Source organism: Octopus sinensis, linkage group LG26 (assembly GCF_006345805.1).
Source record: "Octopus sinensis linkage group LG26, ASM634580v1, whole genome shotgun sequence".
NCBI classification, from domain to species: Eukaryota; Metazoa; Mollusca; class Cephalopoda; order Octopoda; family Octopodidae; genus Octopus; species Octopus sinensis.
This window is the reverse complement of record NC_043022.1, coordinates 5,334,201-5,356,019: the sequence shown is the minus strand read 5'-3', so window position 1 is coordinate 5,356,019 and position 21,819 is coordinate 5,334,201. Positions and strand designations below refer to the sequence as shown.

General features: G+C 40.1%; 1 protein-coding gene across 2 annotated transcripts in view; it reads left to right on the top strand.

The window, feature by feature from the left end:
* The window catches only part of LOC115224866 (von Willebrand factor A domain-containing protein 3B-like), a 93,160-nt gene that overhangs the window by 2,692 nt on the left and 68,649 nt on the right, over positions 1-21,819 (top strand). Inside the window, exons 2-5 of one of the 2 annotated variants that reach the window (XM_029795817.2) lie at positions 8,773-9,002; positions 11,312-11,403; positions 17,717-17,973; positions 20,267-20,423. In XM_029795817.2, the coding sequence (XP_029651677.1) occupies positions 8,789-9,002; positions 11,312-11,403; positions 17,717-17,973; positions 20,267-20,423 (720 nt within the window). In that variant the 5' untranslated portion in view covers positions 8,773-8,788. Of the gene's footprint in view, positions 1-8,756; positions 9,003-11,311; positions 11,404-17,716; positions 17,974-20,266; positions 20,424-21,819 lie in introns of both variants that reach the window. The other variant, XM_036513625.1, reaches the window with a different exon arrangement.

Sequence of the window (21,819 nt, the reverse complement as noted above, 5' to 3'; positions counted from 1 at the left end):
TGTTTGTTTGTATTCCACCTGCCTTCGTCTTTTGTTTATTTTCATAAAGCTTCCCGTTATATATATATATATATATATGTATATGGGTTTGTGTGTGTGTGTGTATATATATATATTATATATATATATATATATATAGAGAGAGAGAGAGAGAGAGAGAGTTATATAGAAAGACAAAGAGATCATAATGCTTGTTGTAAAGTGTATTCTGTTATATTTACTTAAACCCATTTGAAAATCTGGTCTGTATTTGTAAGTTTACTTGTTGAAAAAACAGTGTGTTTACATTTTGGAATACTCAGAAATGGAGGCCGGATATTGAATAATTCATAAAGTGGAACCCTGGTGCTTATGATAACAATGGTTCCCTGTTGATTCTAGCAATGGAACAGCCTGCCCATGAAATTAACATGCAAGTGGCTGAGTAATCCACAGATTAAAGTGAAATAAAGTTTCTTGCTCAAGAACACAATGCCCTGCCAGGAATTGAAATCACATCCTCTCAATTGTGAGCCCCAAACCCCTAACCACTGAGCCACATGCCTTCACCATTTCTAAATCTAAAATGCCAAATATATCAGCGGTGGCAGCAGCGTCGTTTTATCGTGTATCCAATATTTTACTTGGTTTCTTCTTGACCATTTCTTCCTGCTCTGTCCATGTTTATGCCTCTGATGACCAATGAGGCTGATTCTTGCATGGAATTGTCTCTTGCAAAGCTCACAACGGATCCCTGGTGGAGGCTTTGGTTGTTGCAGCCTCCGTTTTCTTTCTTGTTGTTTCTCTTTCTCTTTCCTCTGTTGTTCAGCTGCAAAATCATTTGCCACAGTGGAATCAGAATCGAAATCGATCAATGGAAATTGCAGCTGAGTTACCAGTGCCGGTGGCACGTAAGAGAACCATCCGAACGTGGCCGCTGCCAGCGCCGCCCTGACTGGCCTCATGCTGGTGGCACGTAAAAAGCACCATCCGTTCGTGGCCATTGCCAGCCTCGCCTGGTCCCCGTGCCGGTGGCACGTAAAAAGCACCATCCAATTGTGGCCGTTTGCCAGACTCGTCTGGTACGTAAAAAGCACCCACTACACTCATGGAGTGGTTGGCGTTAGGAAGGGCATCCAGCCGTAGAAACACTGCCAGATCAAACTGGGCCTGGTGCAGCCTTCTGGCTTCCCAGACCCCAGTTGAACCGTCCAACCCATGCTAGCATGGAAAGCGGACGCTAAATGATGATGATGAGATGGAATGATTCCAGGCTTTGGGATCGATTCCAGTCAGTTTTTAGGCTTTGCTTCAGCTGATCCTTGTGTCAACAGAGGGGATGGCCATGGAGTCTTCTTCCAAGCGGGTGTTTGGTAAGAAGCTTGCTTCTCAACCAAATGGCTCCAGGTTCAGTCCCACTGCATGTCACCTTGGGCAAGTGTCTTCTACTATAACCTTGGGCTGACCAAAGGCTTATGAGTGGATTTGGTAGATGGAAACTGAAAGAAGCCTTTAGTATATATATATGTGTGTGTGTGTGTCTGTGTGTGTGTGTTCCCCATCACCACTACCATCACTTGACAACTGCTGCTGGTGTGTTTATGTCCCCATAACTTAGCAGTTTGGCAAAAGAGACCGACAGAATAAGTACTTGGCTTACAAAGAATAAGTTGTGGGGTCACTATGTTCGACTAAAGGCAGTGCTCCAGCATGGCTCAAGTGAAAGAAATATGCAGTAATTAGGAAAAGAGTGAAACTGAAAACTTGAGAAAAGTGAAAGAATTAGATCTAAGAATGGCCAAGAGATTCTCTTCATGGCGCTGTCAACAGATGCAGGAATTTTACATTTTATAGATAGATGTATATTGGTGATGCAAAAAACACAAATACCAATTCTATCCGATGAGCAAATAATATTGGTTATTGATCAAGGAAGTTGTTCTGTCAAAGTTCCAAGGTATGTTTGCCATTGATCTGTCACCGACCACCCAAAGTGTCAATGTGTAATTTGATATGATTTCAATAAAATCAATCAGCTGAGTTAGGATAGGTTGGAAATAGTGTAAACAACATTGTATCGTTGTTTGGCGGGGGTTAAGTAGAACTGGCCCTTTCCATCCACCATCCACGGAGTTGCTATCGATTCGAAGATGAAGAACTGAAGAAAACAAATAATCCTATAATCACTATTAAAAGAAAAATAAAAAACAAGAAAAATAGGGGAAAAAAGGAACAAATTCGATGACCTGGCATTTGTAGGTTGTGTTGTTGTTGTTGTTGTTGTTGTTGTATTTCTGTGGAACTCTGGAACAGTACAGGTTGAGGGATCAATTACAGTCACAACCATAAGACATCTGGGTTTTTTTTATTGCAGTGTAGCAATGGCCATATGGATAAGCAGTTTGTTTTACAACTGTATGGTTCCAATGAGGTGTGAGTGGCTTAGTGGTTAGTGTGTTTGACTCACAATCATAAGGTCATCAGTTCAATTCCAGGGGATGCACTTTATTTCACTTTATTGCTCCAGTTCACTCATCTGGCAAAAGATGATCTGTGCCTGTAATTCAAAAAGGGCCAGCCTTGTCACACTTTGTGTCAATCTGAATCTCCCTGAGAACTACATCAAGGGTATGCATGTCTGTGGAGTACTCAGCCACTTGCACGTTAATTTCTTGAACAGCTGCTCAGGTGACCGGATCAACTGGAACCCTTGTTGTTGCAACCAATGGAGTTCCAGTTATTTTGGGAAGGTGCATGGTTAGGGGTTAGTGCATACAGTTCATGATTGTGAGGTCATCAGTTCAATTCCCAGCAGTGCACTGTGGCCTTGAGCAAGACACTTTATTTTCACATTGCTCCAGTCCACTCACCTGGCAAATATGAGCTGTACCTGTTATTCAAAGGGGGCCAGCCTTGACACATTCTGTATCGAGTTGAATCTCTTTTAGAACTATGTTAAGGGTACACGTGTCTGTGGAGTACTCAGCCACTTGCATGTTGATTTCACAACCAGGTCGTTCCATTTATTGAATCAACTGGAACTCTGTAAGCAACAGAGAGCAGAGCCATTAATTTTTGTCTGATAAAAGATGCGACGGGTTGGTCACAGCTGGAAGGCTTTTTGATCCTAAGTCAGTTTCCTGAGAATAAACCCTGGGGCTACACAACAACAACAACAACAACAACATCATGCAAAACAGAATTCTGATGCTTGTCTTGGCACCCTCATGTCTGACTCACCTGGGTACACTGGTGGTTACCACTTCCTGTGATAAACTGTATTAAGGGTTCACGAGTTGTACTTGTAATTCAAAGGGCCAGCCTACTCACATTCTATGTCAAGCTGAATCTCTTTTAGAACTACATTAAGGGTAAATGTGTCTGTAGAATACTCAGCCACTTGCACATTAATTTAACGAGCAGGTTGTTCTCTTGATTGGATCAACTGGAAACCTCATCATCATAAATGACGGAGTGACAGCTGTGTGGTAAGTAGCTTGCTAACCAACCACATGGTTCCGGGTTCAGTCCCACTGCGTGGCATCTTGGGCAAGTGTCTTCTGCTATAGCCCCGGGCCGACCAATGCCTTGTGAGTGGATTTGGTAGACGAAAACTGAAAGAAGCCTGTCGTATATATGTATATATATGTTGTGTGTGTGTGTGTATGTGTTTGTGTGTCTGTGTTTGTCCCCCTAGCATTGCTTGACAACCTATGCTGGTGTGTTAGCGGTTCGGCAAAAGAGACCGATAGAATAAGTACTGGGCTTACAAAAAGAATAAGTCCCGGGGTCGAGTTGCTCGATTAAAGGCGGTGCTCCAGCATGGCCACAGTCAAATGACTGAAACAAATAAAAGAGTAAAAGAGTAAAGAGTAAACGTATTGTCCCAAACTCATTCCCATTGTGTGGTACCTTGACCAAATACCTTCCACCCTCACCTCAGCTTGACCAAAGACTTATTATCAGTGAAATGAGATTGACAGAAAACCCATGGAAGACCATTTTACAGAACTGTTCTACTTCTTCAATGCTAGGATTAAACCTTCTCTCATTTTGGCATCACCACTTGGTCCCAGTCTGAGAACAACTTCCCCTACTTCCAACCACCAGTCTTGGAAATTCTGAAAAGAGTGAAGAGTTCCTTTCTTTCTTTCCTAACTAAGCCATTTTCTAGAATTCTCTTATAAGAATTAAGAATGTACCATAAACAATTCTATAGAATTTTAGCCAACACTGTAATGTTCTGACTAATGTAAACATTACTTCCATACACACACGCAAACACTTATATGTATGTATGTATGTATGTATGTATGTATGTATGTATGTATGTATGTATGTATGTGTGTATATGTGTATGTGTGTGCATGTGTATGTATGTATGTATGTGTGTATGTATGTATGTATGTGTGTGTGTATGTATGTATGCATGTATGTATGTATGTGTGTATGTATGTATGTGTGTATGTATGTATGTGTGTATGTATGTATCTGTGTATGTATGTATGTATGTATGTATGTATGTGTGTGTGTGTATGTGTATGTGTGTATGTATGTATGTATGTGTGTGTGTATATGTGTATGTGTGTGTGTGTATATATGTATGTATGTATGTATGTTTGTTTGTTTGTATTTATGTATGTGTGTATGTATGTATGTATGTATGTGTGTGTATGTATGTATGTATGTATGTATGTGTGTATATGTGTATGTGTGTATTCTGCATAGTTCCATGAATTTTATGAGGTGGTGTCTTCTTCCTGTTCATGTGTTTAGGGTCCTCTTTTGTTTCGGGTACTGATTTCTGTGTATATTTTCTTTTCAATGTGTAAGTAGCATTATTTCTAAAGTTTTGATAAAGGCATGATAGCCACTACATCTTGCTCACCTGTCATACATATCAGAAACTATTCATCATCATCATCATCATCATCATTTAGCGTCCGCTTTCCATGCTAGCATGGGTTGGACGGTTCAACTGGGGTCTGTGAAGCCGGAAGGCCGCATCAGGCCCAGACAGATCTGGCCATGTTTCTACGGCTGGATGCCCTTCCTAACGCCAACCACTCTGTGAGTGTAGTGGGTGCTTTTTATGTGCCACCCGCACAGGTGCCAGACGGAGCTGGCAAATGGCCACGCGGAACAAGAACGTAATGAACGATAATGAAAACATACGGATATATATATATATATATATAAACAGACACATACACTCATAAATACACATATAAAAATGCACTTGAATGCATATACATAAATACAAATGTATTTACAAACATTTCTGAGTAGATTTTCCTTCTTAACTCTTTTGCTCCCATAATTCTGTTGAAATACATCAGTTTTGTTCCAAGTAACTTTTAATGTATAGAAGTAAATTCTTCAATACATTAAAAATTTAAAATGACTGTCGTTATTGATCTGCATTTGGGACACAAATGAACATAAAAGTTTGATGGAAGGTTTTTAGATTACCTTAAACATGAATTTTGTATCACTGATCCCAGGGTAATCTCAGATGGATTGGTATCAAAAAGGATTAACATAACAGAGAGAATTTTAATTAGCTCAGGAAAAGAATTAATTAGCAAAATTTATAAGAAATATTAATTAGAAAATTGGGGGATGCCATCAAAGAAACAAGAAATTATCTGAAGATAATTAACCATTATTACTATAATCAAACCAATGCTAATTAATAATCATGGAACTTTGACGAGTTTGTGTGTTGGTAAGCTTTTAAGAAGAAACATCTTCTGAAATAAAATGGAAAAATAAAGAAGTGAAAAAAAACAAACAAATCTTTCCTATTTCTGAAATATAAGAAAGAAAAGAAATGGAATATGTGTTGGTCTTTGACTGCTAAATGGATGCCTGTGGCTTCTGGTCTTTGACTGAAGGTCAGAATTGGTTAGAAATTTACTTGTAATTACTATAAAGCACAATGACCCCAAGGTAGAAAATCTACATTAGTTGAGAGCCTGCTGTTCCATTCTTAGAATTAGATGTCAAACCAAATTCCATTGGCAATGGATTTGCTGCTAATTCTATTTAGATTTAAGATGGAATGTCCTAAAAATGGTCATTGGAACTGACTCACATCGAAATATTTGGCTTCAAATTATCCCATTTTGGAATATAAAAAATTTAAGAATCCTACACAAAAGTAACTTCATATTTTATTTAACTTGTAAGAAGCATGAAGACAATGGCAGAATAAAAGGGTCAGCTTGAGGGAGGGTTCTATTTTTTAGACTACAGATACATCTTTTGGGGTTATATTGGACACTGATTTGATCAGTTCAATATTCAATCATCTCTAGGTGCTCTGATCACACACACACACACTCATGCATATATATATATATATATATATATATATATATAATATATATATATATATATATATATATATATATATATATATATATAATATATATATATATATATATATGATGATGATATATATATATATAGGTGCAGGAGTGGCTGTGTGGTAAGTAGCTTGCTAACCAACTACATGGTTCCGGGTTCAGTCCCACTGCGTGCCATCTTGGGCAAGTGTCTTCTGCTATAGTCCCGGGCTGACCAATGCCTTGTGAGTGGATTTGGTAGATGGAAACTGAAAGAAGCCTGTCGTATATATGTATATATATATATATATATATATAATATATATATATATATATGCATGTGTGTGTATGTATGTGTTTGTCTCCCTAGCATTGCTTGACAACCGATGCTGGTGTGTTTACGTCCCCGTCACTTAGCGGTTCGGCAAAAGAGACCGATAAAATAAGTACTGGGCTTACAAAAGAATAAGTCCCGGGGTCGAGTTGCTCGACTAAAGGCGGTGCTCCAGCATGGCCGCAGTCAAATGACTGAAACAAGTAAAAGAGTAAAAAGTAAAAGAGTATATATTTTGTATATAAATAAAAAAAGGCAGGCAACAGGTTGCTTAGCCACATACCGAAAAATTAGAAATAGCAGTCAAAGACTGTTTATTTCTATTTTCTACAAATGACACTCCACATACGACATATCCCTCTAATTCACATATGCAAAACAGAAGGAAGAAATAACGCAAACAAAGTCTAACAGTATATATACGACGATGATGATGATGATATATATATGTATACTCTTTTTTACTCTTTTTACTTGTTTCAGTCATTTGACTGCGGCCATGCTGGAGCATCACCTTTAGTCGAGCAAATCGACCCTGGGACTTATTCTTTGTAAGCCCAGTACTTATTCTATCAGTCTCTTTTGCCGAACCGCTAAGTGACGGGTACGTAAACACACCAGCATCGGTTGTCAAGCAATGCTAGGGGCACAAACACACACACATATATAGTTTAATTTAATTAATTTAATTAAGCTGGTTTGCCATTAAAAACACCGAAACAATGCATTGTCTAAAGATGAATTAGGGTAAATGTTTTTAAATTTTCCTTTAATTTCTGAATTACTACTACTTGGCGGTTTGAGTCCTGGCTGCTCTTTCTAGTGGGTCGAATGGCCTATTAAGGCCATTCCTCAATTGTTGTTGAACACATATATATATATATATATATATATACATATATACGACAGGCTTCTTTCAGTTTCCGTCTACCAAATCCACTCTCAAGGAATTGGTCGGCCCGGGGCTATAGCAGAAGACACTTGCCCAAGATGCCACACAGTGGGACTGAACCCGGAACCATGTGGTTGGTTAGCAAGCTACTTACCACACAGCCACTCACATATATATCATTATCATCATCGTTTAATGGTTGACAGGAGCCAGCCAGGTAGAAAACTACCCCAAGCTACAGTGTCTTTTTTGGCAGGGTTTTTATGGCTGGATACCCTTCATAACACCAACCAATCAATTCAAAAAACCTGATTGGCTGGAGTCTTATTTTGCCCTTGCTGTCTTGAACTGCTTCCATGGGAACCTTTCCCAGACACAGCACTGGATTAACCATTCTGCAAAATAAGCTTGTGCTTAGGGCATCAAGGGAAATCAGGGGCCCCACATCTATAGCCTCTCAGGATGACCAAAGCCTTGTGAGTGGATTGGTAGATAGAAACTGAAAGAAGCCTGTTGTATCTAAACGTGTGTGTGTGTGAGAGAGTGTGTACATGTGAGTGTGTGCGCATGTGTGTTTGTCATTATGCTTGTCGCCACCACTGCTTGACAACTGGTGTTGGTGTGCTTACATCCCTATAACATAGCAGTTCAGCAAAAGAGATGGATAGAATAAGTACTAGGCTTTAAAATAAGTCCTGGGATAGAGTCATTCAACTAAAATGCTTCAAGGAGTGCCCCAGCATGGCCACAATCTAATGAGTGAAACAAGTACAAAATAAAAGACCAAATATTATTATAGGTGCAGGCATGGGTGTGTGGTAAGAAGCTTGCTTCCCAATGACAGGGATCCAGGTTCAGTCCCACTGTATGACACCTTGGGTGTTTTCAGCCAACCAAAGCCTTGTGAGTGGATTTGGCAGATGGAAACTGAAAGAAGCCTGTCATATATTTTAAATATGTATATGTTTGTGTGTATGTGTGTGTGTGTGTGTGTGTTTGACAACCCATGTTGGTGTGTTTATGTCCCAGTAACTTAGCAGTTCAGCAAAAGAGACCGATAGAATAAGTACCAGGCTTACAAAGAGTAAGTCCCGGGGTTTGAGTTGTTGCGTGTAAAGGCAGTGCTCCAGCATGGCCGCAGTCAAATGACTGAAACAAGTAAAAGAATAAGAGAACAGGACTGAGGTGTGTGAGTTAAAAGTTTGAAACTGTTTCAGATCCAATGAGGCAACCATGAGATCAAAGCCTGAAGAAGAGCAAGACACCAGAAGAAAGATGCAGATATTTGGATGTCCTCTTTACCAAATTCATTATGAAAGTTGCAGACTCCCAGCTGAAGCCACAGAACTGATCAGTTCAACAAAATGGTTAAATTCTTATGGATTGAAACGGCACCAACTGGATCTGTTTAGTTTGTTGCCAAAAATTGGCTTCAAAGTCTCAGAAGGTCAGTTCTCCAGAAACCATTTTTATTTATTATTCCATTTTTTATTTGAAAATTTTTTTGACCAGATTATTCGATGTGGAGGCCTGTGGCTTAGTGGTTAGGGCATTCGGCTCATGATTGTAAGGTCATAAGTTCAATGTCCAGCAACGTGTTGTGTCCTTGAGCAAGACACTTTATTCCACATTGCTCCAATCCACTCAGCTGGCAAGAATATGTATTGTACCTGTAATTCAAAAGGGCCAGCCTTGTCTCATTCTGTGTCACACTGAATCTCCCTGAGAGCTACATCAAGGGTATGCATGTCTGTGGAGTACTCAGCCACTTGCATGTTAATTTCACAAGCAGGCTGTTCCATTGATCGGATCAACTAGAACACTTGCCATCATAACTGATGAAGTGTGGGAAAAAATCAGATGTCTTCTTACATCACTGATCACAATGCCCTTCCATTTCCCCTGTGATTGCACTCTTTTTTTTCCCATTTGGGCCTGAATTCTTTGCCTATGTCCATCTTTCCATTGTTTTAGAGGAAGTCTTTCAAATAGCCTCTTCTAACCTCTTAAGTACCACTCCAAAACTGCAGGGGACGGATCTACCTATTGTCTATGAATATTAGGGCTTGACCAATCCTGTGGGACTTGTGCTTTCAATGTTCTGCAATCACATCAAATAATCTCGTTTTAAATATTTAGCTATTCTGCCTCAATGATACTCCAAATATTGGCTCCTTCCATGGTCCTCTGAGTTGCTGCCAGTGACTGTTCTCCCTTCTTCACAGAAGGCCATGTTTCACGAATAAGATCACAAAAGGAACAGTGCTATTGGAGAGACTGGCAAGCAGGGTCTTGTCCAGGGCCCATCTTCATTGAAGGCAAAACCCTTTTCAACTCTTCTCTCATTCTGTGTGGGATTTCAGTGTTCATACCTCAGCCTATATTTATGCTCCTTACACAATTCACAGATTCCCATCACTATTGAACCTTGTGCTACATCTTCAGACTGCATCCATTTTCTTTCTATATGGTTTATTTTGATCCCTACGGCTGATCTCAGGGTGTTCAGCCCTTGTCAGCAAAGTCTGCAGTTGATCTGAGGATTCTGTGATGAGCAAAAAGCCATCTGTGAATCAGAGGTGTATGTTAAAAGCTCACCATACATGTTGATGCCACATCTCTGAAGACCATCTCAAGACATGTGGTGAAGGTAAAGTTATTTTCTCGAGTCATCCTGACTCTTAAGGTGTACAGATTCCCCATACAACAGCGAGGCACAAAATTGACTTGTAACCCACTAGTGTACTTGGTATGCGAAACAAAACACTGTGTCTCTTACCAGCAATGAACATGAAACAAAGTCAAATGAGTAAGACAAGAGTGACCTACTGTTTAACATAAGTAGATGCCATATTAACCCTTTCGTTACCAACCCGGCTAAAACCGACCTTGGCTCTGCAGTACAAATGTCTTGTTTTCATAAGTTTTGAATTAAAATCTTCCACCAAACCTTAGCCACAATTTATGTTCCTAACACTAGCTGAATGATAACTAAGTTATTTTACTAAATTCTTTGTTATAGTTAAAGTAATTGAAAACAACACAGAGCATCTCAAAATAAATACAGTAACGAAAGGGTTAAAGAGTTTATTGAAGGACAGTTCGTTACAGAATCAAGTGGCCAAGTGAACGAAAGGCAACTCTTTTAATTATATGGTATAAGATGAGAGCAATTTATACATTTGTTATTGCAATTACTAAATAGAGATGATGCTATAATTAAATCAAATTACAAGGTCAGGAATTTCAGGGAAGGGGGCTGGTCAATTACATCAACCCCAGTACATAACTGGTACTTATTTTATTGAGCCTGAAAGAATGAAAGGTACCTCAGTGGAATTTGAACTCAGAACATGAAGCTGGAGGAAATGTTGTTTAAGCGTTTTGTCTTGTGTGCTAACGATTCCACCATCTCACCACATTAAATCATTATTATAATAAATGATTTCAAATCTTGGCACAAGGCCAGCAATTTGGGGGGAGGGGGCAGGTCGATTACATCGACCCCAGCGTTTAACTGATACTTATTTTATTGACCCTGAAAGGATGAAAGGCAAAGTCAACCTTGATAGAATTTGAGCTCAGAACGTAAAGATAGTGGAAATGCTGTTTAAACATTTTGTCCTCTGCTAATGATTCCACCATCTCACCACATTAAATTATAATTATAATTATTAAAAATAATTATTAAAAGGCTGATGATGTTATTAAAGGAAATGAAATTGCAACAAATGAATCTGTTGTTTGTCTCTACAGAATATGAAGGCAGTCTTCAGAAACCGGTCTGTTCCAAATATGGACTTGGACTCTTCCAACAAATTTACCGATCTGATGGAAAAACATTTAATGTGAGTAAGACTCCATACTGTTCTGTTTGTGATCGAGAGGGGGTGTGATGGGGGGGGGGGACAGAGGATTTAGATGAGGGTGGATTATGTGCAGGGTGGAGGAATGTGTATGGGTACATGATGCGGGAAGAGAGTAGGTGCATGATGAAGGGGTGTGTAGTGATGAGGGAATACACAGAAATGAGTGGAGGTATGTGGCTTCGTGGTTAGGGATGTTGGACTCATGATCATAAGATTGTGGTTTCGATTCCTGGACTGGGCGATGCATTGTGTTCTTAAGCAAGACACTTCATTTCATGTTGCTCCAGTCCACTCAGCTGGTGAAAAAATGAGTAATCCTGCAAGGGACTGGCATCCCATCCAGGTGGGGAATTTATACGCCTTGGAAACTGGGAAACCAGCCCTTATGGGTCAGCAGTAACTTTACCTTTACTTTTTTTACACAGAAATGAGGGAGTAGGTACGTAAAGAGGGAGTATGTGTTTGATTAGGGATCATGTATAACTGGTACTCTGTCAGTTACAATGAGTGTTCTGGTTAATCTGATCAAAGGAACAGCCTGCTCATGAAATCAATGTGCAAGTGGCTGAGTATTCCAGGTCATACACTTCTTTTACAAGGCTTGTGTTAATGACAAAAATTATAGGGGACAGTATTTATTATTTGGGAGAATGAATAGTCATCATCATTCAATGTCCATGGGTTGGACGATTTGACCAGAGCTGGTAAGCTGCATCAGGTTCCAGCCTGATTTGGCATGGCCTGTATGGCCAGGGCCAGCCCTCGGTTGCTGGCACCCCGAGCAAGCTGAACTTCGGTGTGGACAAGATGATAGTTGTGAAAATTTCCTTGTCTTTGTCATGCCCTCCTTGGCGCCCCCTAGCACATGGTGTTCCGGGTGACTGCCCAAGTTGCCGGCACCTTGAGCCAGCTCTGTTTATGGCTAGATGGCCTTCTTAATGCCAATCACTTTACAGAGTGCGCTGGGTGCTTTTCAGTGGCACCACACAGAGGCTTTTACATAGCACTGCATGGGCACTCCTACATGACACCACCCAAGTGCTTTTACACAGTACCAGACGGGTGCTTTTATGTGACACGGCCACAAAATGCTTTGTACCACCAAAAGGGACCAATCTTAAGATTTCTGCTGCAAAGTGCAGGTATGCCAATGTGCCTGTATTCAATGCCATGCTTTTATTACATTTTTGTATTTTTTCTTACCCAATTATTGATAAGGAAGGCAAACAGTAAGCATACAATATGTGCTGAGGGGTGGGGCTCAAGGGGCACATATTCATTGATAGGGTTGCAAAAAATGTGAGGAAAGGACTTTGACTAATATATTAACCAATAGCTCAATTGATTATCGCAACGACAGGAAATAAAACTGAAGTGAAACATAACCAGTGTGTGTGTCTTTATTGGCTGTATGATCCTCCCAAAATGTAACAATTTATAAGTGTGTGTGTGTGTGTGTATGCATGTATTACTGTGAATGGAAGATAGAGAGAAAATAGGGTGTTTGTGTGTGTGTGTGTATATGCAGAGTATAAGATTACAACTAATATTTGAATTTAATTAACTGTCCAGTTTCTTGATTAAAACATTGTTAGTCATGTAATCAATTTATCGAGTAACCTGAGTCGTTCCAGTATTTATGATTTACAAATTGTTGTTGGTGTCTTTAAACATTCATAGCAGAGATTCTAATGGTTTACACAAGTCATGCCAATGACCTTCTTCACTGCCATCACTATCAATGCTGGACAGTGGTCAAACATTTCTCATTGAATCATTATTGTTGAGCTATGGTATATTTTATTGCAATAATTTCTTTGAGCTTGAGTTAAATACTTCACATTGATCCATTACAGATGACTTGAAATCAAATATTTTTGTTAATTTGTTATTATTGAGCTGAGATCAAATATTTTTCATTGAATCATTACTAGTTAGCTAGAATCCAATATTTTTCACTTAGTTATTATTGTTGAGGTGCACTCAAGTATTTTTCACTAAACCATTACTATTTAGCAAAGATCAAATATTTTTCAATGACTCGTTACTGCTGACTTGAAATAATATACTTTCATTGAACCATTAGTGTTGAACCGAGATCAAATATCTTTCACTGAGTCGTTACTGTCAAGCTCAGATCAAATATTTTCATTGATCCATTACTGGTGAACTGTGAGAGACCGTTTCACCTTTGAGTCATTTTACTGAGCTTGCATCACTAAACAGCATCATGCCTCAAAAACCATTCCAGTTTGTATCTTCTACAGTTACTAAACTGATTCACGATGATGTTGCATAATCTCTACATCGTTACATCAGCATCATTGCAGATAACAACTCCATCCATCACTCCCAACATCCCCATCACCACTCAACATCCCCCATAAAGTGTAAGGTGTCTATAGACACCTTACACTTTATCCTTTTAGTGTTGAAACTAACCAGGTCTCCCCCAAATAGTCTAACAGTTTTATGTTCAAACTGGCCTGATCTGATCTCTCATACCTACCGTACAATGTCAGTCTAAAAACAAACTATCACATCATTGAAACCTCAGAGCTACGAGATAATCCAATGATTAATCCAAAACAATGTGGATAAAAAAAGCATTAACATTTGACAGAGGAATCAGAATGAGAAAGGGTTGAACCAGTCATATCCAACCCAAATATTCTACTTATTTTATGTTCAAACTAGCCTCATCTGGCCTCTCACACCTATCCTACAATTACGAAGGGAGGTTTTAAGCGATCATCGAATTTACTAGAAACAACAGCCAAGTACCTCTTATACCAGAACTAACCATCTTAAAGTGAAGGACCTATTTGATAATTCAATCTTGGAACTATTAAGTTGAAAGTAAAAAATATAAAAGTAGATACAGCCACATCTGGAATACCATTCATCATAGATCAGCCTGTTCAGGGTTAACCTGGGGTTAAACAATAACTTGTTTGTTGCACAGGTGTGGCTGTGTGGTGTGGTAAGAAGCTTACTTCCCAACCACATGGTTCTGGGTTCAGTCCCACTGAGTGGCACCTTGGGTGCAGTGTCTTCTACTATAGCCCTGGGCTGACCAAAGCCCTTGTATGTGGATTTGGTAGATGGAAACTGAAAGAAGCCTATCGTATATATATATATATATATATATATATATATATATATATATATATATATTATATCAACATCATCATCATCATCATCTGGTGTCCGCTTTCCATGCTAGCATGGGTTGGACGGTTCAACTGGGGTCTGTGAAGCCAGAAGGCTGCATCAGGCCCAGTCTGATCTGGCAGTGTTTCTACGGCTGGATGCCCTTCCTAACGCCAACCACTCCGAGAGTGTAGTGGATGCTTTTTACGTGCCACCTGTAGGAATTTTGACTCTTTTTATAGTATTATTGAGTGTGTGGGGGTGGGGAGAGATATAAGATAGTACAAGAGGGTGAGGAATGGGGAGAAAGTGAGAGAGAGAGAGAGAGAGAGAGAGCGTGTGTGTGTGTGTGTGTGTGTGTTTTGTATCTGAAAGGGGAGTTAGAGAAAAAGAAAGAAAGGAAGAAGAAGGAGAGAAAGAAGAAAAAATATTGCGCAGGAGTGGCTGTGTGGTAAGTAGCTTGCTAACCAACCACATGGTTCCGGGTTCAGTCCCACTGCGTGGCATCTTGGGCAAGTGTCTTCTGCTATAGACCCGGGCCGACCAATGCTTTGTGAGTGGATTTGGCAGACGGAAACTGAAAGAAGCCTGTCGTATATATGTATATATATATATATAAGTGTATGTGTATATGTTTGTGTGTCTGTTTGTCCCCCTAGCATTGCTTGACAACCGATGCTGGTGTGTTTACGTCACCGTCACTTAGCGGTTCGGCAAAAGAGACCGATAGAATAAGTACTGGGCTTACAATAAGAATAAGTCCGGGGTCGAGTTGCTCGATTAAAGGCGTTGCTCCAGCATGGCCACAGTCAAATGTCTGAAACAAGTAAAAGAGTAAAGAGCAAGTAAAGAGTATGTATGTATATGTTTGTTCCCTCACCATCGCTGGAAAGGTCACAGAGTAGGTGATGGTGGTGGTGGTGGTGGTGGTTTATCTTGCAATCCTTTCATCTCCAGAAATAAAGAGGGGACAAGTAAGGAACTGGCAATTTGGGGCTGGAAATGACCAAGGAGTGACCAATGGCCCTGAAATAAAGAATAATTTTTGAGATAAAATAATTCATCTTTTACTAGTTTGAATCATTACGCTGTGGCCATGCTGGGGCACCACCTTAGAGAATTTTTAAGTCAAATGGATCAACCTCCAGTACTTATTTTTTTGGTTAAGCCTGGTACTTATTCTATCCATCTCTTAAACACACCAACACTGACTGTCAAGCAGTGATGAAGGACAAACACACACACACACACACAGAGTTTCTGTCAACAAAATCATTCACAAAACTTTGGTCAGCCCAGGGCTGTAAGAGAAGGCACTTGCCCAAGGTATCATGCAACAGTGACCCTTATTGCAGGGAAACCCAGAACCATGTGGTTAGGAACCCATCTTCTTACTACTCAGCCATTTTATAATACATATATATACATATATATATAAAGAGAAAGAGAGGGCGAAAGAGCAGTCAAGCCATGTGTGCTGAATGGCCGCACTTGGCTTCAACTGCTCTTTCTCCCTCTCTTTGCCTTTATATATATATATATACATACATACATATATATATATATACTCTTTACTCTTTTACTCTTTTACTTGTTTCAGTCATTTGACTGCGGCCATGCTGGAGCACCACCTTTAGTCGAACAAATCGACCCCGGGACTTATTCTTTGTAAGCCCAGTACTTATTCTATCGGTCTCTTTTGCCGAACCGCTAAGTGACGGGGACGTAAACACACTAGCATCGGTTGTCAAGCAATGCCGGGTAGACAAACACAAACGCACACACACACACATATATATATATACATATATATGACAGGCTTCTTTCAGTTTCCGTCTACCAAATCCACTCACAAGGCATTGGTCGGCCCGGGTCTATAGCAGAAGACACTTGCCCAAGATGCCACGCAGTGGGACTGAACCCGGAACCATGTGGTTGGTTAGCAAGCTACTTACCACACAGCCACTCCTGCGCCTATATATATATATATATATATATATATATATCACCGTGACCAACCAGGCCATCAGATGTTGTTACACATCGCTGGTCACAATGCGCTTCACATTGTTTTAGCCTTCAAATGATGCCACCCCGCTGGCTAAGCGAGCAGGCCAACAGAAGAAAGAGTGAGAGAAAGTTGTGGCGAAAGAGTACAGTAGGGATCGCCACCAGCCCCTGCCGGAGCCTCATGGAGCTTTAGGTGTTTTTGCTCAATAAACACTCACAACACCCGGTCTGGGAATCGAAACCGCGATCCTACGACCGCGAGTCTGCTGCCCTAACCACTAGGCCATTGCGCCTCCACACACATATATATATATACATATATATATATCATATAATGAGATAAGAAATTGAAATTAGGATTTTATTTAACACTCTGATCACTGTGGCCTTCATTTTAGCCAACCCAAGGCTATGGTAGAAGACACTTGCCCAAGGTGCCACGCAGTGGGGCTGAACCCAGAACCATGTGACTGGGAAGCAAACTTCTTACCACACAGCCACACCTTGACCCTATATAATTGACCAAGTCTATTTTTCTTTCCATTCTGTAAACAGGTTCTAAATAATTGGTTTTATCTGCAGAGACTAATGAAAGAAAAGTGTTAGTTTTGTTGTATAATGTTAACCTAGATGAATGGCAAATTACAAATTAGCATCTGAACGTGGCCGTTGCCAGTGCCGAGCCGACTGGCCTCGTGCCGGTGGCACGTAAAAACCACCATCCGATCGTGGCCGTTGCCAGTCTCGCCTGGCCCCCGTGCCGGTGGCATGTAAAAAGCACCCACTACACTCATGGAGTGGTTGGCGTTAGGAAGGGCATCCAGCCGTAGAAATATTGCCAGATCAGACTGGGCCTGGTGCAGCCTTCTGGCTTCCCGGACCCCAGTTGAATTGTCCAACCCATACTAGCATGGAAAGCGGACGCTAAACGATGATGATGATGATGATGATTCTGTATTCTAAACTGGCTTTTATCCTTTTTCTTCCAATTAACATCAAAAGCAAACATTCAGCAGCATTAAGAGACATTTTCAGATGCTTATGACCGGAATCAGTAGAGCATGTTTCGTGCCAGTCCAAGACATTTATTCCTATCTTTTTCTTTTTGTTTCCTTCCGAACGAATGAAGATCGTTTGCTGCAGAGTGAAACTGCAATCAATTGCTGAACGTCTTGAATACTTCCTGCGATTATATCGGCAGAGACTTTATTGGTTGATCTCGGGCAGCCGTAAGATATTTGGTGTGATAGAAGAAACTTCCATCTGTCTGGTGTTGGTACCCTCAATAGAGGTGGAGTGCGAGGAGAGATGGAACAGCTTGAAGAAGTTCCTTGGTTTCTTATTAACAGAACAAGTGGCTCAGCTGAGACATTTCAACATCGTTATGTAAGTATCGTTATATCTAATGACTCTTTCTACTGTTATCATCATCATCATCATCATCACCATCACTACCAGTTCTATAGACACCTTACACTTTAACTCTTTGGCTTTTAAACCATCCACATCAGACACAGACCCAAATATTTTATCTGTTTCATGTTCAAACCAGCCAGATCTGGCCTCTTACACCTGTCCTACAACCTATACACGACTAAACCTCTATGATTGTTTGCTTGTTTGCATGCATGCTTGTCTGTAATTTAACCCTTTTGTTACTGTATTTATTTTGAGATGCTCTGTGTTTCTTTTAATTATTTTAAAAATAACAAAGAATTTAGTAAAATAACTTCATTATCATTAAGCTAGTTTTAGGAAGATAAATTGTGACTGAGGTTTGGTGGAAGATTTTAATTCAAAACTTATGAAAACATGACATTTGTACTACAGAGCCAGAGCCGGTTTCAGCCGGGTTGGTAACGAAAGGGTTAAAACAGCTAAACTGGTGCATAATGGGAAAATACTCTCAAAGTAAGGTCACCCTTGAAATGTAAATACAAACAGAATGTAACAAGTTTCATGTAAATCAGACCATGGATTCCCAAGATACGCAGTGTTTTGGGGGTTTGTTTCCACAACTTTAAGCAGAGTAGTGAAACCTGGGGTTATTTCCCTTTCTTGTGAACACTTTTATAAATAGCCAAACCAGCACATAATGGGAAAATACTCTGAATATAAGGTAGCATTGGAATGTGAATACAAATGGAATAAAACAAGTTTCATGTAAATTGGAACATGGGTTCCCAAGATATGTGGCTTTTCTGGGTACCTTGAACTATTGGTGACGCAATGTGTCACAGGTAATCTAATGGCATTCTAAAAATAAACAATCACATCATTGAAATTTCAGAGCTCTAAGATAATCCACGATTAATTCAAAACAATTCTTTTCTTGTATTTGTTTCAGTCATGTGACCATGGCCATGCTGCAGCACCGCCTTTAGTCAAAACAAATCAACCCAAGTACTTATTCTATGTAAGCCTAATACTTATTCTATTGGTCTCTTTTGCTGAATCGCTAAGTTACAGGGACATAAACACACCAACAACGGTTGTCAAGCAATGGTGTGGAGGATAAACACAGACACACAAATACATACATACATATATATATACATACATATATATATACATACATAGACATACATACATATACATACATATATATATATATATATAAAAAGGCGGCGAGCTGGCAGAAACGTTAGCGCCCGGGCGAAATTCTTAGCGGTATTTCGTCTGACGTTATGTTCTGAGTTCAAATTCCGCCGAGGTAGACTTTGCCTTTCATCCTTTCGGGGTAGATAAATAAAGTACCAGTTTCGCACTGGGGTCGATGTAATCGACTTAATCCATTTGTCTGTCCTTGTTTGTCCCCTCTATATTTAGCCCCTTGTGGGTAGTAAAGAAATATATATATATATATATATATATATATATACACAACAGGCTTCTTTCAGTTTCCATCCACCAAATCCACTCACAAGGCTTTGGTTGGCCCAAGGCTATAGCAGAAGACACTGCCCAAGGAGCCATGCAGTGGGACTGAACACAGAACCATGTTGTTGGGGAACAAGCGTCTTACCACAGAGCCACTCCATGTGCCTTCACACACACACACACACACACACACACACACATAGGTGCAGGTGTAGCTGTGTGGTAAGAAGTTTGATTCCCAACCACGTGGTTCTGGGTTCGGTCCCACTGTGTAGCACCTTGAGCAAATGTCTTCTATTATAGCCCTGGGGCAGCCAAAGCCTTGTGAATGGATTTGGTTGACAGAAACCGAAGGAAGCCAAACATGTGTGTGTGTGTGTCTATATTTTGTGTGTGTGTGTTTCATTCTGTGTTTATCTCCCACCACCACTTGACAAGTGGTGTTGGTGTGTTTATATCTCTGTAACTTAGCAGTTTGGCAAAAAAAGACTAATAAAATATGCACTAAGTTTCAAAAAATATGTACTTTGGTCAGTTCATTCGACCAAAATCCCTTAAGGAAGTGCTCCAGCATGGCCACAGTCTAATGATCAAAAACAAGTAAAAGAGAGAAGATTGTTAGCATTGGGAAGATCAATAACAATAAAGAGTTACATGGTTCATGTTATCCTTTAAAGAATAGATTATTCCATCCTTGCCCATCCCATCTCCCTATTCCCATTATGAACTCTAACCTCCATATTGAGAGCTACTTAAAACTCACAGTATTAATTATCTCCCTTGTAATACCCTGTTGCAGAGTATCTGAACACATTGACTGTTTCCATCCAGAAATGGTGCGCGTATGTCACGATTCCATACACAAAGCAGTAGAATGGCTCCAAGACAAACCAAGACCAATGGTCTCCACATTATCAATTTGTGAAGCTGTTGTTGCAGTTATGGAAGACCAAAAGGCAAATAAAAGTTATTTTTATTCTTTCCTTGTTCTATTCAAATTTCTGAAGCTAATTTTACATAAAGATTATTTATCATACAGGCGCAGGAGTGGCTGTGTGGTAAGTAGCTTGCTAACCAACCACATGGTTCCGGGTTCAGTCCCACTGTGTGGCATCTTGGGCAAGTGTCTTCTGCTATAGCCCCGGGCCGACCAATGCCTTGTGAGTGGATTTGGTAGACGAAACTGAAAGAAGCCTGTCGTATATATATATATATATATGTGTGTGTGTGTGTTTGTGTGTCTGTGTTTGTCCCCCTAGCATTGCTTGACAACCGATGCTGGTGTGTTTACGTCCCCGTCACTTAGCGGTTCAGCAAAAGAGACCGATAGAATAAGTACTGGGCTTACAAAGAATAAGTCCCGGGGTCGATTTGCTCGACTAAAAGGCGGTGCTCCAGCATGGCCGCAGTCAAATGACTGAAACAAGTAAAAGAGTAAAAGAGTAAAAGAGTATCATAATTAAAAAAATGTTATCTTATAACTAATAACCTGTAATTTTTTTCATTTAGTTTAGAAGTGTATGTGTAGGGATTACCATGTGGTTAAGGTGTGTGGTTTATAATCGTGTGGTTATGAGTTCAATCCTGCTGTTTGGCATTTTGGACAAGTATCTTCTGCCAGTGGTAAGACACTGTGTGGGAGAAGACCTGTACAACCCATGTAAGCAAGAAAAAAGGGACATAAGATATGACAATAATGATGATGATGATAATGATGATGATGAGGAGGAGGATAACAATAATGATGATGATGACGACGACGATGGTGATGATGATGATGAGAGTGATGAGTGATGATGATAATGATGATGATGATGATGATATGATGATGATGATAATGATGATGATGAGGAGGAGGATAACAATAATGATGATGATGACGACGACGATGGTGATGATGATGATGAGAGTGATGAGTGATGATGATAATGATGATGATGATGATGATGATGATGATGGTGATGTCAATGATGATGATGATGATGGTGGTGGTGGTGTGGTGACGATGGTGGTGATGATGATGGTGATGATGATGATGATGGTGATGATGGTGGTGATGGTGGTGGTGGTGATGATGGTGATGATGATGATGATGATGATGATGATGATGATGATGATGGTGGTGATGATGGTGATGGTGGTGATGGTGGTGGTGGTGATGATGGTGATGATGATGATGATGATGATGATGATGATGATGATGATGGTGGTGATGATGGTGATGGTGGTGATGGTGGTGGTGGTGATGGTGGTGATGGTGATGATGATGGTGATGATAATGGTGGTGATGATGGTGGTGGTGATGGTGGTGATGGTGGTGGTGATGATGATGACAAATATGATGATGATGAT